This window comes from Lonchura striata, chromosome 10 (genome assembly GCF_050655825.1).
Source record: "Lonchura striata isolate lonStrDom1 chromosome 10, ASM5065582v1, whole genome shotgun sequence".
Taxonomy (NCBI): domain Eukaryota; kingdom Metazoa; phylum Chordata; class Aves; order Passeriformes; family Estrildidae; genus Lonchura; species Lonchura striata.
In genome coordinates this window covers 9,020,960-9,036,495 of record NC_140712.1, presented here as the reverse complement: position 1 = coordinate 9,036,495, position 15,536 = coordinate 9,020,960, and the positions used below count along the sequence as shown (strand labels likewise).

The following is a 15,536-nucleotide window of genomic DNA, read 5'->3' as shown; positions in this document are numbered from 1 at the left end:
ACGCAGGGGCAAGCGCGCAGCCCAGAAAGGTGAACGGCTGCTAGACAAACTCTGAGCATCTTTACTACTGTAAGGTCCATTTCCAACAATGGGAATTTGGTTTTGGTGCATGGAACAGAGACAAAAGAATATTGAAAAATGTTTCCTGCGTGATGTGAAAAACTGGATTTAAATCCCATCCATTAGAGTGCAAAACAAGCCATTTAGCTAATTCCGCTGTGAAATTTAAAATTCATGGTAAAGAAATATATTAAAGGCTTTTTCACAATCACGAGAAGATGAAATACGGTTGAAACATGCATGTAAAATGTGTACATTTTCCCTACAGAGATAATAAATACGCTAAATAGCTATTTTCTTCCTAATTATTTGCATAATGTGATAGGATAATGTATGCAACTAAACTCATAAATTAATCTGGAAGATTTTTGCATGTGAGCTATTTCAGAGAAGAGTCATATTGAATTTAACCATAAAATCAACACCAGGTTATTCTATAAAATATAGCACAGCATGATAGACGCAAAATTATTTTTACTGCCTATTAATCCACATATATTGGAAATGTCAAGCTTAGTGGGGTGCTAGTGCTGTGGGTATTGTTTCAAGTGTAAGGATGATGGGGGCTGGAGAGCTGAAAGATATTTTCTTGTACCAGTATTTCCTATCTTAGGGAAGATAATTCTCTCCACTGTGACCTGTGCATTTTGTTCCAGATGCATCAAATGCTTCCTTCATCTTTTATTTAGCAGCCTGACGCCCACCTCACCTGCCAGCAGAGCAGGGACAGACTGGGATGTGAGTGCAGTGTCCATAAAGCAGGATCACATCCTCATCAACCACGGCTCATCCAACACGCCCTCCTCACTGACACAGGACTGGGCCAGAAACTCACCCAGGAGGCTCCTCTCTCTTCCAGGAGCCAGCCTTGCTTTCAGGGGAACTTTTCAGCCTGTTACAATGGGAGCCTCAGTTATAATTGCAAAATGGGGAAGCAGTGCTCAAGCCCTCGCTACCCAGCCCTGAGGATCCAGCAGCTCCAAGGCTCGGGGTATGTACAGCCACGAGTGCAGCTCCTCCCAGCTTCACTGCTTTTTAAAGCAATTTCTGCAATGCACGAGCTGAGTGATAAAGTTAAATGTGCAAAGACACTTCAAGCTCCAGCAGCAACCCTGATATTTATAGTCAGCCCTTAGTAAGCACAAATGACTCTGACTTCAACATTGACGCCACCTCTTTATCAGCTTAAATATTTGAGGATACTCAGACTAGAGAGTTTCTATTAACTTAATACAAACCTCAAACAAATGTGCCTAAATTATCACCACCTGCTCATTGACAAGAGCCTAATTCCTCCTCCCCCACGTGTGAGACTTCAGACCTTTTAATGTCTGAACATTGACAATGTGACAGTTTTAAACTTACATCATAGAACACTGACACAGTGAATGTGCCAATTTCAAGACGACTGCCAGGAAAACATAAACTGTTTGACATTTAATAAGCTTGTGTTTTCACAGAAATACAATGTGTTCTAGATGGTTTGTTTCCATGAAAACACATGGTTAGAAACGAAATGAAGAATAGTTCTCTCAGCACTAAGCACCAAAAATTAAATTAAAAATCATCTGACAAAAATGCACTAAAAATCAATAGCTTAGGATTCGCATTTATATTAAATAACCAATGAAGTGTTAAATAGAACAACTCATGGAATTATTGTTACAACTTTTAAAATGAAAAACAAAGACATTTTTTAAAAATTCATTTTAAAGTACCAAGAGTACTGCATTTGATAACTCAAAGTAAAGAGAACTAACACAAAGAGAGGGCAGTTTGGGAGAACTCTATTACCCCAACTTTATTGGCAAATAGTCTGATAAGATCCTGGTTTCTTTCCTTATCAAAATTAATACTTTTATAATAGAGTGAAAAACATCACCGTATGCTGTACCACTGTGGGAATAAAGGAGAAGCTACAGCACTTAACAGTGAACAAAGTGGCTCTGAAGTGGCTCTTGTAGCTCTAAAGCCAAGGGCAGCTTTTCTACTGATTCCAAAAAATACAAAACTTTCCCATTTTTTTTTATCTCACTGCACCTGTCTTTGATTGTGTCTTTGAGGGAAAAAGTTTTGTGAGGAAAATGAAGAGGGCAACAAGTAAAGAAGTGAAGGTTTCTAGTAAAAAGAAAAAGGTTGTTTTTATGAATATGATATGTTCAGAGCATAGATAGTGTCAGATTTCAGTTGGTAGCTGCTGTTGCACAGAGAGATCCTTAGACTGTCCTAGAAATGCTCTTTTGAAAGAGGCTAAGAACTCAAACTCTGATTTTATAATCTGGGCATGCTTTTCTTGATGTGTGGAAGTAGAGGTGTGATGTGTTACAATCTCACTGGAAACAAACAGAAATTTCAGAGATTTAATGGATCAAATCTGAAAACTGCCATCATTCAGCTCCTGTGATCTTTCAACACAGTTTGACCTCCTGGTCAGCTGAAGCTTCTGTTTCTCTTCCTACCTCCTGAACAGACCTTCTGGTTGACAAAATGAGCACAACCAAGTCTGATTCAGAGAGAAGCATCATGGAGGCTCCTGTGCCAGTGCCACAAAGTCATTTGGAACATGCAAGCCAAATCTGACACCACAGAAAAAATAGGAGTTCCTGGACAACCTACACCCACAACAGATATGCAGAGTCTTTTGGGCTTATGCAGAACATAGAGTAAAAGATCCATCACACTGAAATGCTCATCTTTGTGATTTCAGGATCTTGAGAAAAGGAAATATGCAGTTACATGTAAATCTTACCAGAACACAACACCACTTGCTAGGCTGGATCCCAAGTTTAACTGCTGACTTAATCCAGAGTGAGGAAAACAGTTTATTTATAAAGCAGGTGCTGGGTTCCCACCTGCAGTGCTGTCATACAACCTCCCCTCCAATACCAGTTAAAAGCAGCAAATAAACCCACAGCAAAAGGAATTTCTTTGTCAACTGGGGCTGCCAGGTATTAGTTGCACAAAGCATAATAATAACAACTTCCTAAATTACTTGTTCTCAAGTTGAAGTTCTCTGTTTCTCTTTTAAAAGGTTCCCTGTTAGAATAGGCATTTTTTGGTGTCAACATTGGTGGCTTCTCAAAGACAAAATGTTCCAGAGAAATTTACATTACTGCTTCTAAAGACAGGATTTCGTGCTAAAATGTACTCTCAAAACAGCTGACAGTGAGGTGGTGAAGTCCTGTTGACAGGACGAGGAAATTTAAGGTTGAAGTACCTGAACTGCCTCATTTCTAGGTCAGCTCTTAAAGTCATGCCACCACCATCCCACAGGAAGGACAACTCACCCTGCTCTGAGTTAACAAGGGCTTTTCTTAACCTCCCTTCTGAAAACTACAGGAAAAAGTGATACCTTCAGTGAAGTATGTTTTGAAATACCTAAAGCTCTGTTTAACAGGAAAATTATTTTCAGCCAGCCTTTAGTAGTACCCTTATATCCTCAAACAGCATGTAAAATTGTCTTTTTGAATGACCTTTTTACTTCCACCTTTACTTCAAGACCATAACTCTGGACTAAGCCACCAATATGGGCAGGGAAAGGAAAAAAGGGTCAGAGTGAAAGAAATGTGAAGACTTTAAACAGGAAGCTTGCCTTATCTGTAGAAGTTGCCTTTAAAGCCAGCAAGTATCACACCTCCATATCAGTTAGGTAACATAACAAAGATAACGAAACAGTTCTTCAGACAAACACTGGTGAGAAGGATGGTTATCAACTGATGGCTTTATCTAAGAGGAAATCACTAAATGCCTTTGGTCATGTAGTGGCTTTCTGAAACCAGAGGTTTCCCTACCTCTGTTGTACAGAGATTAAATAAAGGCTTGTTTGAATTTCCAGAAAACTGCAAGAACACCACCACTCTTGTGAACTGACTTTTGAAGTTGGTGGTAAACACCTCAAAAAAAGAAAAAAAAAAAAAAAAAGAGAGAGAGGAAATTGCTTTGCTTTGAGGGTGTGCCTAGTCTGTTGTACAGCAAGTGACAGTGCTGCACCTCACAACTGATAGTTTGTGCTCACTTTAAACAAAAACCTCTCATAGACACAGGGGAAGCTAAGCCAGATAACAAAAATGTCTCACAAGTCTTCATTTTTTCCAGCCAAGTCTTCATCCTCTTGGTCAAGGCTTCCTATTTATTTCACTTGTTGTGTTTTTTACAATAACTCGTTGGTTGAAGGTTCAGTTCTAGGTCAATTTGAGAATCTAGCCATTAATGGCAGTAAGGTTAAGAAAAGAAACTTCCCAAAGTCCCAGATGCAATCCCTTAAAAGAGTAACTTCTGTTTAGGTGAGATCCTTTCCTTTGATCAAGTGAACTGTGAATCCAAACCCAGACAATAAAGTAATTTAAGGCAAGGTGACTGCAGTGGGGTTAAAGACCAAATCAAGGTTCTACTACTGTGTGTTTTAAAAGCAAGAGGTAAAGAAGCAATGGATATTTACACTCAATTCAAAGGTATTCACACTGGAGAATGTAATTTTGTTACTCACAGTCTCTCTCTCTCCTCACCTGCACAAAACATATTTAGAAAAAAAGGTTATTTCAATAGTGTGATGCTAATTTTAATGTGCACTAATCAGCACATCAGTACATGCCAAAGCACACATATTTTAACTACTCTTTTGTAGTGAATGCACAGTTAAATCAAAGTAAGTAATTTTGGCATTACAGACAAATGGTGTAATTTTGTCTTTTTGGGAATGCACTGGATTTTTCCTCATGTTTTTAACTGAAACACAACTACTAAGACACAGGAAAACATTTAACTACTTCTCTATACCAGAATAACACCAGGCACAATTTTTCCTGAGTCTTTCAGTGTAATGAAAAGTTCTGCAGAAGGAATTTGTATGGGCAGAGTTTGGGTAAGCAGGACCATCTTCCCATCCCTTGTGCAAATTACAAAAACAGCTGACATTTAAGAACTCAAACTCACACCAAAGTATTTGTCACAATGGTTTGATCCCTGTAAACCTCAAAAATCACCTGTACTCCTAATTGTAACTTGTATTTGGCAAGATTTCTGAAATGCTGTCAGCACAGTTCTCCCTCCTCGCTCTCCCACCACCCCCAGTTATGCAATATACACAAATATATGTATTTGGCAATATAGCTCAAAACTACTCAAGGGTTCTGAAAACAAAAGGAAAAAAGTTGAAATGTTCATTTTTAAGGAGTCTGTATACCAAATTTCCTCAGGATTCTATTTGATTTTGGGTTGATCCATTTCTGTTCCTTTTCAGCTGCAAGTTTTAGCTCTTTAGACCAACCCACACTGTCCCTTGAAACTTTTTGTCCTTTGTACTTCATCATGTTAGGAGACTTATAGGGAGAAAAACCTGAGCAGCAAAACTATATTTAAATTAGGAGCTTTACAAATATCACCATCATTTGGTCATAACACTAAGAACAAGCTCCTCATTACAAGTTGAAGTGATTACCTGATCTGCCATGAGGAGCTGCCTCAGTTACTGCCTGCATCAGACTCTGCTCTCAGCTGGGTCAACATTTAAATAATTCTAGGTTGATGTGCTTAGAGGAAGGCTGCAATACTTCCAATATTTTCACAGTCCTTATTAAGCTTAGCTATCAACATACATTAAAGAGCCCTTTTCAGGTTCAATAGTTGTGTCAGGATGGCAAGTGCTCAAGTCTAGCAATGCACTGTCAAATAAATGAGTCTATTAGGAATGATGGAATCAGTCCCTGGTTTCAAAATTCAGATAATAAAATGTGCTTTTTTTGGTTCAGATACCAACCTTGGAGAAGTCCCTATGACTGCTTGCTTTAGAATCATTAGAATTCAGCCTTACTACAAAAAATGCAGCATTGTGTTATAAACAATGTCATGAAGTGAAATGAATGTAAGCAGAAAACTCCACAGATTCTTCTCAAAGTGTGAAAAAAGGTAGCAGCAATAAATCTGCAGGAAGAAAATATCCACTTGGATTTTTGTTGTTTGAACAAATGGTATTTAATCCTAATTTTAACGCTAATTTAATCCCAACACTTTGCTGTATATGGTGGCAATCTATTAATAAAGATTCACCTTTCTATAAAGATTGAGGTGACTTCAAGGAACTGTTCAAATCAACCCAAATGAGTCTTGCACAAGTCTTGTTTAGAAAGTACAATTATTTCTTAGGGAGCTATTGCAAAGGATGTAGTCAGAAGTATTTTGAGCTGGCTAGATTTAGACTATTCAGAGCCAAAATATGCAGCCCATAAATTGAAGAAGAAAGTCATGAGCAATAACACTTCCTATTTTCTTTCACATTGTTTGCATTGAAAAATATGCAGAATACAAAAGTACATTTGGAGAAATTTCATCTGTCAGTTTTCTGGTGCCCAAGACACTCAAAAGCTGAAAAAAAAAAACCTTAATGACTTTGCAAAGAACAACTACTGCTCTCAGAGTTGGATTAAAGTTGTAGAATGTGAAGAATATTACATATTTTAAAGCTTGCATTCAGCCCGTAACGCACTTCTCTTCTATAACCAATGAACACACCAAAATTGTGGACAGCTGTTCTTATCAAGATGGAAACATTAACTTCAAGTAACAGCTGCAAGAGTTCTAAAGACAGGAGATTTTATAAACAACCCAAAAAAAGGCAATGCTAAGAGGGCTGATGAAAACACGCTTCAGCCAACAGGATTCACTGAAGCAGCTGCAATAGGATTCAGAGCAGTCCCACACTGCCCCTGTTAAAGTGCAGTGCACCACAGGAGGTGCTCATGACTTCATTCACCATTTCCTACATCAGAGCAACGGCCTTAGGAATGAACAGACAGAAAAAAGAAGGCTACGAAACATGCAAGAGCAACTTCTATGAACTTATAAAGCAAATCTTAGGTATAAGAGAACACTACAGACATTCCCAATCTATTTACTGACTGCATTCACAAACAGCTCCAAGTTATTTTTGGGTGACGTCCATAACCTTTTAATACCCATCAACCACACTAACAGAATTTAGACCTCTAATGTCAGAAACTGCTTAATGTTCTCCTAACACTTCATCATTCCTTAAAACATGGGCCTCCAAGTATATTTTAAACATTAAAGAGAATGCCCATCTTGTCTGCTTCCACTGGAGCAACCAGAAAAAGAAATAAAGTGCGAGCAGAACTGGAATTGATTTGCAGACTGTATTGATTTGCAATTTAGAAGTATCTGATCTATAATCCAATACATTTTCATACTGGATTATAAACATTTTGCAAATACTTATCAGCCTTCATTTGTTAAAATTACTTTTCAACTCATTTGCTGTTTTTCCCTTACTCTGGTTTGCATACTACTTCATTATTAAAGGTACCAAAAACCCTGAGGGTATTTACCAGCAAACTCACAGGAAAGTAAGCCCATAAATAATGGTTACAGCCAAAAACCCCAAATAGATAGAAGCTGCTCCATATACTCAGAACAGAACCAGAGAAGAGACCTGATATTATCTTCAAGTGCAGCTAATAGACAGAGTTCCCCATGGGACTCCCAGGGCAGTACATTTAATTGCCTGTTCTATCAGCCTTAGAGAAAATGAAATGTTCCTTCCAAGTGTGCCAAAGGGTTGGGGCCCAGACACATGCCAAGCTTTTGGGCAGCAAAGAGAAGATTAGAGGCAACAGGTTTGTCTCAGCTCTGACCTGTTATTCTGTGAGGACACAAAACAGATAAATAAAAATTCTTTTGATAGCTTACCTTTGTCCATGGCTGTTTCCACATGGGTAAAAAGGCTGTTCTTTCTCACAAATGTTGGAATTTTTACAGAGAAAATACTTCATTGGCGCAGAACTGCCAGGAAGAACCAGATCATCCACAGATCTCACCTTCAGCCACGTCATGGACATCACACACCCCACCCACTGCCATTCTGTGTACTCTTTCTCCCAAGCCAGCCAGAAACCCTTTCTGACTTTAAAAATATTCCCCCCTCTCCTCATTATTTGACAATAACTTCATCTTTGCTCCTGTACTCAATAATTTGGCCACCCAAAAAGAAGGCAACAAACAAGTCACTGACAAAGTGTTATGTGTGGCAACCAAACCAAACCTGCCACAGGGATGGCCTCAAAGGAATTAAAGGCACAAAGATGAACTGCTGATGGAGAGGCTTGCTTTGGCTCACTGCAAGGAAGTTAAAAAAAATTACAGAAAGGTAAAAAGAGAAAAAGAAAAAAGTGTAGTTGTAGTTCAGTAAAGTTTTGAAGAAGAGAACAGCCCTAGATAGCTGTCTTCAGATTCTTCATCAGGGCAAACAGTGCTTCAAGGACAAGCAGGAAAGTAGCAGCTATTTGAGGCAACTTCATTATAAAATCATTTTTAATAAGCAATCTGAACAAAGAGAGGGAATGCTCTTGCAGAGAAGCCCCCAAGGGATCTTAAGGCTGCCCAGTAAAGTTATTAGGAGGTTACACACAGGGGACCAAACAGCTATTTTACTGGCCTCAGGGGACAGGGTTTAGTTTTCACCTGTTCTCTTTAGGCCTTGGTGCTAACAGCATATCCTGTTAACCATCAGTTTTCTGAAAGCTCCTGTTTTATGAGGAAAAGTATAATTTACTTATTTTAGTCTGCACATGAAACATGTGAGGTGAGTCCACAGTACAATGCACACTAGATAAGTATTTATAAATCAGATCAGAAAAAAAAACCCACAATAGCTTTCCCTTTAATGCAATTAAATAAAATAACTAGCAAATGTTGAAAAATCTTTAGCAGTGGCAGGAAATACAATATGGAAAGTAAAATCAGAGAAGAGAAATCTGGGTCTTGGGTTCCATTAAGCTGCAAACATTAATATATGCTTGTAGAACTTTGGTGAAAAACAGCTCTAGAAATGTTGCATATCTGAGAAGCTGAAGAGCTGTCTTCTGCCCCAAATCTGCTTCTGAATTTTTAACAAGCACTGTGCTCTTCTTAACAACTGCTCAGAGTGAAAGAGAGGAAGGCCATGATGCAGGCAGGGATCTCTGCCCAGGACAGTGTGGAGTGCATGCCTTTGGCCCCATGAGCAGCACATTCCCTTTTTTTGGCTCATTGTGGTCAGCAGCACTGTAAGGTCCAGGCAGAGGCTCAGGGACCTGTCAGGACAAGGGGCAGGGGTGGAGACACCTGAACTCTGTCACTCCCAGCTCTTGGCACACACAGGGGGCAGTGGGCAGTCAAGCTGACCTCCCCATGGCACACTCAAGACTTCCCATCTGCAGTGTAAACTTGCAATGGGAATTTCTCCTCTTAGTCCAGAGTTTCTGTGTATTGTCAAAGAACACTGAGCCAAGATACACCCGAGACCAACAGCTACAGCAGCCAGATGAGTGTAGGAACAGCCCCAGAGCTTGATGTGGGAGTGAGGAAAGGGCTTGGGGTCTCAGACAGCAGAAGGGATGGGTTTACTTCTACCCTTTACCAACAAAGTTGCCAGTTTTTCATGCAAATAGTTTTACTTAGTGCTAAACATTAAAAGCACACAGTTTCCACTTAATTTTCCTGCAGGAGCTCACGTCATTAAAAGCAGCGCCTAGCTTTGGAAACATTTCTTATCTGCCAGAAATTAACTGAAAGGATAATTTCAGTTTAAGTAAGGAACAGTTCACCCAAAATTAAGGAATTCATACAGAGATGCCTACTGATATAATTGTTTAGGAAAAATTACTCTAATTTAAATATCTTGATAAATCACAAGAAGAAACATGCTCTTTCTCTCCAAATGGTGGTAATTCAGTCTAAATGAATGAAGCAGTTGTCACTTCTGGCCTCAGCTCAGAAAAGCCATGCTCTGCACTGGCAGTGAACTGTAGGAGCACTATCACTACAAAGTTGAACCCAGTGAGCAGCCCCTAGTTCAAAGCAGTGCCTGGTTAATCCAGGCCAGGTAAGAGCAGCCCTGCAGGTCCCCATCATTCTCTGATGAGTGGGTGTCACTCAGAGCCAGGGCTTCTGGTGCTTTTCTGCTGTGAAACAACATTCCAAAGGAGCTCTGCACAGAAAACTGTGAGGAAGGCTTGTAAAATCTGTGCATTTTTTACAATCTTACCAATGCAAGGTAAGCAAATGACTGCATGTGTCTGGCCATCAGTGCAGATATGAACTCCAGCTATGCAATCAAACTCCTTCAAAGCTTCTGAGTGTGGCTCCTCACAACTCAAACAGTGAGAGGAAGAAGATTCCATTGCATCCTGGACTCAGTACAGCACTCACCTTCTGGGTGCATCTGCAGGAAACCCCTTACTTTGAGAGGCAGCCAAGTTCAAATTCATTTAAGAAAGTCAGTGGCCAAGTGGCTGAAGAAAAATAAGGTGATTGATTTGTGTGACAGCTCTGAGTCACAAGTGCTCTGGCAGAGGCCACAAAACTAATTACATGAAGTGTGGCAAGATTTAGATTTAAAATGGCAGAAACAAAATACTCCACACTTTGGGACAGGCCGAAACCCGGTTGTTCACTATTAAATGCCACTTTCTTTGCAGTCTTCTGTTTCCCAGAATTTCAGATTTTTATCATCACTGATACAACAATGCCATTCTGAATTTGCAAAAAGAGTGAAGTTGTGCAAAGTTACAATCCACTTCCAGTACTTCCCTATTCAGAACATGAGACATGGCAGGAAGAGGATTGTTGTACAAATATTACTGCCAATCAAATGATCAGAAAAGAATCTAAATGTCAGTCATGTCTTCCTCGAGTCAAAAAGAACTGTAAGTCCAGAAGTCCCACTTTGTATGGAAGATGAGACAGGACTTGTCCTCTATCATCTGACAGACTACAGCTTATCTAAAGTGATGGTTAACCTGACAAATAGCCATGTGAGCTCAAGAGAATTACTCTACAAACACACAGAAGGCATGTATTTTTTTTCTTCAAAAGCCTGTTTAATCTTAACTTGAACTGAGCAGAGAAGGGCATTTTGGGGTGGATAACATTTATTCCCTTAGTACTCCTTGGAAGGCTATTGCACTCCCTGTATAAAAGTGTCAGATTTTGAAACATTTAAACTGTAATAAAGAGAAAAGGTGGAGAAGCAGTAGAATATTTGGATAAAATTAGTTGCCTCAAAAAGGATAAAAACCTCTCAGGTTTTATTTAGATAGTTACATTATGAAAGAGCTGCGCTTCTTCAACACTACTATATTGCATGTGTACAAATATTAAGCTATTGTTAGATTCAGGACTACCTGAACAGGAGCACCTGCCATCAGCACAGGAGTTCAGTTTCAGCTGGCTGGACACTTTTGTTAGACTAAGATAAAGAAGGGGATAAAATGTACCCAGACACTCAAACAATAAACCCAGGAAAAATTAAGTACTGGAGAGAGATCCCCACCAATTTCAAAACCTGCACAATTAAAACAGCTGTTAGGGTGAAGTCTGAAAAGGATTAATCTGATATTTGAAATGCATCATGTATCAAACTTTCTGGCATTATGTTAAAAAAGTTTATTTTTATTCCACTAATTTCTTTCCTCTTTTCTACTCATTTTCTCCACTCCATTTCTTTCTCCCTAATTAAATCAAAGGTCATTAGAAATAAGTGGTAGTTTACACAGTTTACAGTCAGTCAACAGTCTCATATGCCACACATCATAAAATTGGAATAAGGCAATCTTACCTATATTTCTAAAATCAGGCCAGGCAAGGAATATACACTACACAAACTGTTTGCAAGAATGTTTTTTGAAATTTCTTTGCAGAAAACTTTATGTAACTTCATTTGGATAAATTATTTATACTCATACAAACTGATAGACAAATTCAGAGCATATCCTAGTGCACAAACTCTTTCTTTGTAATTTATACTTAACAACTCAGACTTTGTAGTTCTTGTATTTAGGTGTATATATTATTTTTTTTCTAACTCATTCCAAACCTGTAAATTTTATTGCCTTTTCCGATTCAATTAAAAAAACTAATTCTAGGCAACAAGGGAAAAAAAATTATTATTGTGCATGATGCTGAAATGCTAAAGATGCACAATTTACATCTTTCCTACTCTATGAGAATTTGTCATAACAGGAATGAATTCTAAAAGAACTTCAACCAAAACAGAATGAAACCTCATACATATTTGCTAGCAAACGTAGCTTACATTTTCATCATGCCAATTACAGCCTATTGCTCCTTCTATTTTAATCCCTTCTTAATGGGCAAGCTTATCTTCCCATTATTCAGGCAACTTTTCTGTTCATGCTTCAGCAATTGCATGACAACTGATTAACAAATCGAGGAACTACTCTTTGACAGTTCTCTTAGAAAAGCACAGAGTTCTCAACATGAAAGACACTGGGACCCTAATTTCTGTTTGAACTAGATGAAAGGCCTTGTATGGTGAGCACTACTAATCATCTCTCACAGCTGAGAAACACATCTTTTTTTCATCTCAGGCCTGAAGCAGCTGAGATACAGAGTGACAACACTGCACCATTCTGGGGTGGCTGAGGATCTTGTTTCCTGTGCTCTTTAGCTCTGTGCTTACTACTTCATCTTCTCTACAAAATTCCCAAAGCTGGAGCTGTGGCTCTCTGGGTCAGCTCATGGCACTGCTGTACAAAACCCAGGGTGGTTTTGGCTGATTCCCAGGGGTGTTACAAACCAACATTCACCTGCACACAGAGAGCTCAGCACTGAGCTGGCACAAACACCCAGCACCTCCAGAGAGGGGGTGGCCCCACACAGGGCTGAGCCCGTGGGCAAGGCTGTGCAAGGCAGATGGACACTGCCTGGCCTGGAGATGTAAGGAGCACTTCAGTGCCCTGTGCTGCCAATCAGAGTCAGCACGAGCTCAAATATTCCCCAAAAATACCAGGGTGAAATTCTGCCCTCAGCTGCCTGCCTGTAGCTCTAAGTTCAATTAACCATCATTCAGCCAAAGAGGGTCTGGCTCTCAGAATGCATTAAGCAGCAAGCCCACTTAAGCAAAGGAGGACCATCATGCTCTGAAAGTTTCAGACATTTAAAATTTGTTTCAAAACTCACACAGATCAGCTTCTCGTTTGAAATTCTCAAATCTGCTTTTTAAGTCTATACAGTGAGAGTTCATCATCTCAAGTCAGATTTTTCACTCCATGAGCATTATAAAACCAGGCATGAAATAAGAATGAAAGCCATGTAAGACACTTTACAACATCCTAGCAGCTGTGATGCAAATACTTGAAAATGCATAAAAACCATATATATTTGTAAATTTTTAGCTGCCTAGCACCTGTTTTGTAAGAGGGCTTTCATGAGAGTAACAGCCTCAGCTTTAGCCTACTCCTGTTTCATATCCTGGGCAAGTACAATTCTTGTGCTACCAAACTGCCAAACCTCCACACTATCTGTAGAATCTCAACGTGCTCCTTCAGCTCCAAATCCCAGCATTTTCTCAGAACTGTGCTTTGAGCTCCCTGCAGGATAGATAAGAGTTGATCCCCAGAAATGATGTCTTTGAAGAGGATTTGGAATAAATGTATATGTAAGTAAATGCACACATCCACAGCCATTTCCAAGGTCACCACTTTTGGGGGCTGTTTGCTGATATTGTTGAGAGCAAAACAAGAACTTCCAGTTGTTCCTCGAGTTCCTCAAGCACAGGCAGAGAATGATTTATCATATAGATGAGTGCATAGGGAGGGACAGAAGCTCTACAATTAAATTATTTTGATTTGAATCATACTGCATATGTAACAGACATAAAAATAATCATTCACCTCACCAGCATTTTCTGGATGTTAATTATCAGCCAGCTGTGAGGTAGATATAATACAGTAAGGAATTCTGCCTTTCCTCAGAACTTTCTTTTTTCTTTTTCTGCCCTCTGACTTGACAGACGTGTGAGTACCACATATACAGACACACATTGTACATCCAACAACACTTTGGGCAAGGACTGAAACCCCTAAGGCAGAAAAAAATACAAGAATTTTTAAAGTGGAGCTTTCTCAGGCCAGACTAACATCAATTAGTCTGAGCACCACAGCACGGCCTAACAGAAATTCCATTTGTGAGAGAAGGCCAAATCAAAAGACATTACTTACATGTATGAGTCTTCTTTGTTACAGAAATACCTGTAGGGAAGAAACGACACCAGTGTTAGCAAAGCAACCAAAGTAAATTCTTTTGACATATAATTCATCATTAATCTATTTTATCAGACACACAGCAGCCACTCTAAAGGAGGAATGAAAATTGCCATGATTTGTACGCTAAAGGTGGAAGCATCTCCCCTCTGTGTGAAGATTTTAAGGGTATTTTCTCTCCTTACACCTCCCCAGTAAATGTTTCAACATGCATTGCTTCAGCTTTGTTGCTGCAATGCATATCTCCACGCTGCTGGTTTAAAACTGGAGCTGATACAAAAAGAAGATAACAGTAATGCTATGGAAGCCCCCTTTATTTTCCATGGCCAAAAATGTTCCCACACTCCTATTAACCCCTGCCCGTTAAAGCACCCAGACAGAATGGATTTGAGCAGCACAAGTCATTTGCTATGTTATTAATTCCAAGCAGTTTTTTGAATGCAAGCTGTAGCTTATGCTCATTAAAGCCAAACAAACAGCTCTCTCAATATGACTATTGCTTGTCATAATTCCAAACCAGATGCAAATATCTCCAAGCCATTAAAGATAGACTTTCTGAAGTAATAAAGATGTTTTCATGCTAGACAGGCATGTGGCAGCAATCACCAAGGATGGTCCAGTGCCAGTGAAATTTGAGAGGCATTTCAAAGAAAGCAACAGTGAACAGAATGAGGCAAAATTCATAATACCAAATAAAGATAAAATTAACTTTGTTAAATGTCATTGGAATTCATGCTTGAATACAAACAATATTGTCTCCACTTTAGCAGATAACTGGTGACATACTCAGACCCATCAGTATTTAAGCTTCACTCTCCTTGGGGGTGATTTTATGAGATGATGAGAAAGAGGTTACTGGAAGCAGTACAAGTATCTGAAACATTTCATTTGTAATCGAGGCCTGTAATAAAATTTTGGAATTGGGATTGTCTGGCTTAATGTTAATGAAAGAGAGAGAGATCTGAATCTCCTTTGCTACCCTCCAACTCCTTCAAACATCTCTTCAAAAACAGATTACTATGGACAGAGACAGGCTTTTATTTCAGGCTTCCTGGTTGTGGAGCATCGAAGACAGGCAGTAAATTACAGTAACTCAGAAAAATGTAGACACCTTATTTGCATATACAGAGCTAACTTCCAAAGCAAATTTTTGAAATAATAATTTGCAAATATAATTTGCTTTCAAATTATTTGTGGTTTTGACATACATAAAACCCTAGTGCCAATCCCAAATATTGAGCTATCAAGTTGGACATAACTGTCATGAGGACTTTTTTTTTTTTTTAAATCACACTTTTGTTGCTGTTGGCATTTGGTTTTGAACTACCAAGCTCTACAAGTGTGAGCACTGGGACCTTTGGTTTCCCTGAAAAGCTAAGAGGCTTCAGGCTTTGGGAAGTGAAGTTCTTTGGGCAGTTTTGC

At 39.2% G+C, this 15,536-nt stretch overlaps 1 protein-coding gene across 6 annotated transcripts in view; it reads right to left on the bottom strand.

Annotated features, from left to right (window-relative positions):
- Positions 1-15,536, bottom strand: part of RORA (RAR related orphan receptor A) — a 387,644-nt gene that overhangs the window by 100,448 nt on the left and 271,660 nt on the right. For 5 of the 6 annotated variants that reach the window (XM_085588186.1, XM_021554229.4, XM_085588188.1 and 2 more), the window contains one exon: positions 14,073-14,102. The exons of the other annotated variant lie outside the window; for it this stretch is intronic. In XM_085588186.1, coding sequence (XP_085444312.1) covers positions 14,073-14,102 — 30 coding nt within the window. The remainder of the gene's footprint in view (positions 1-14,072; positions 14,103-15,536) is intronic. 6 annotated transcript variants of the gene reach the window in all.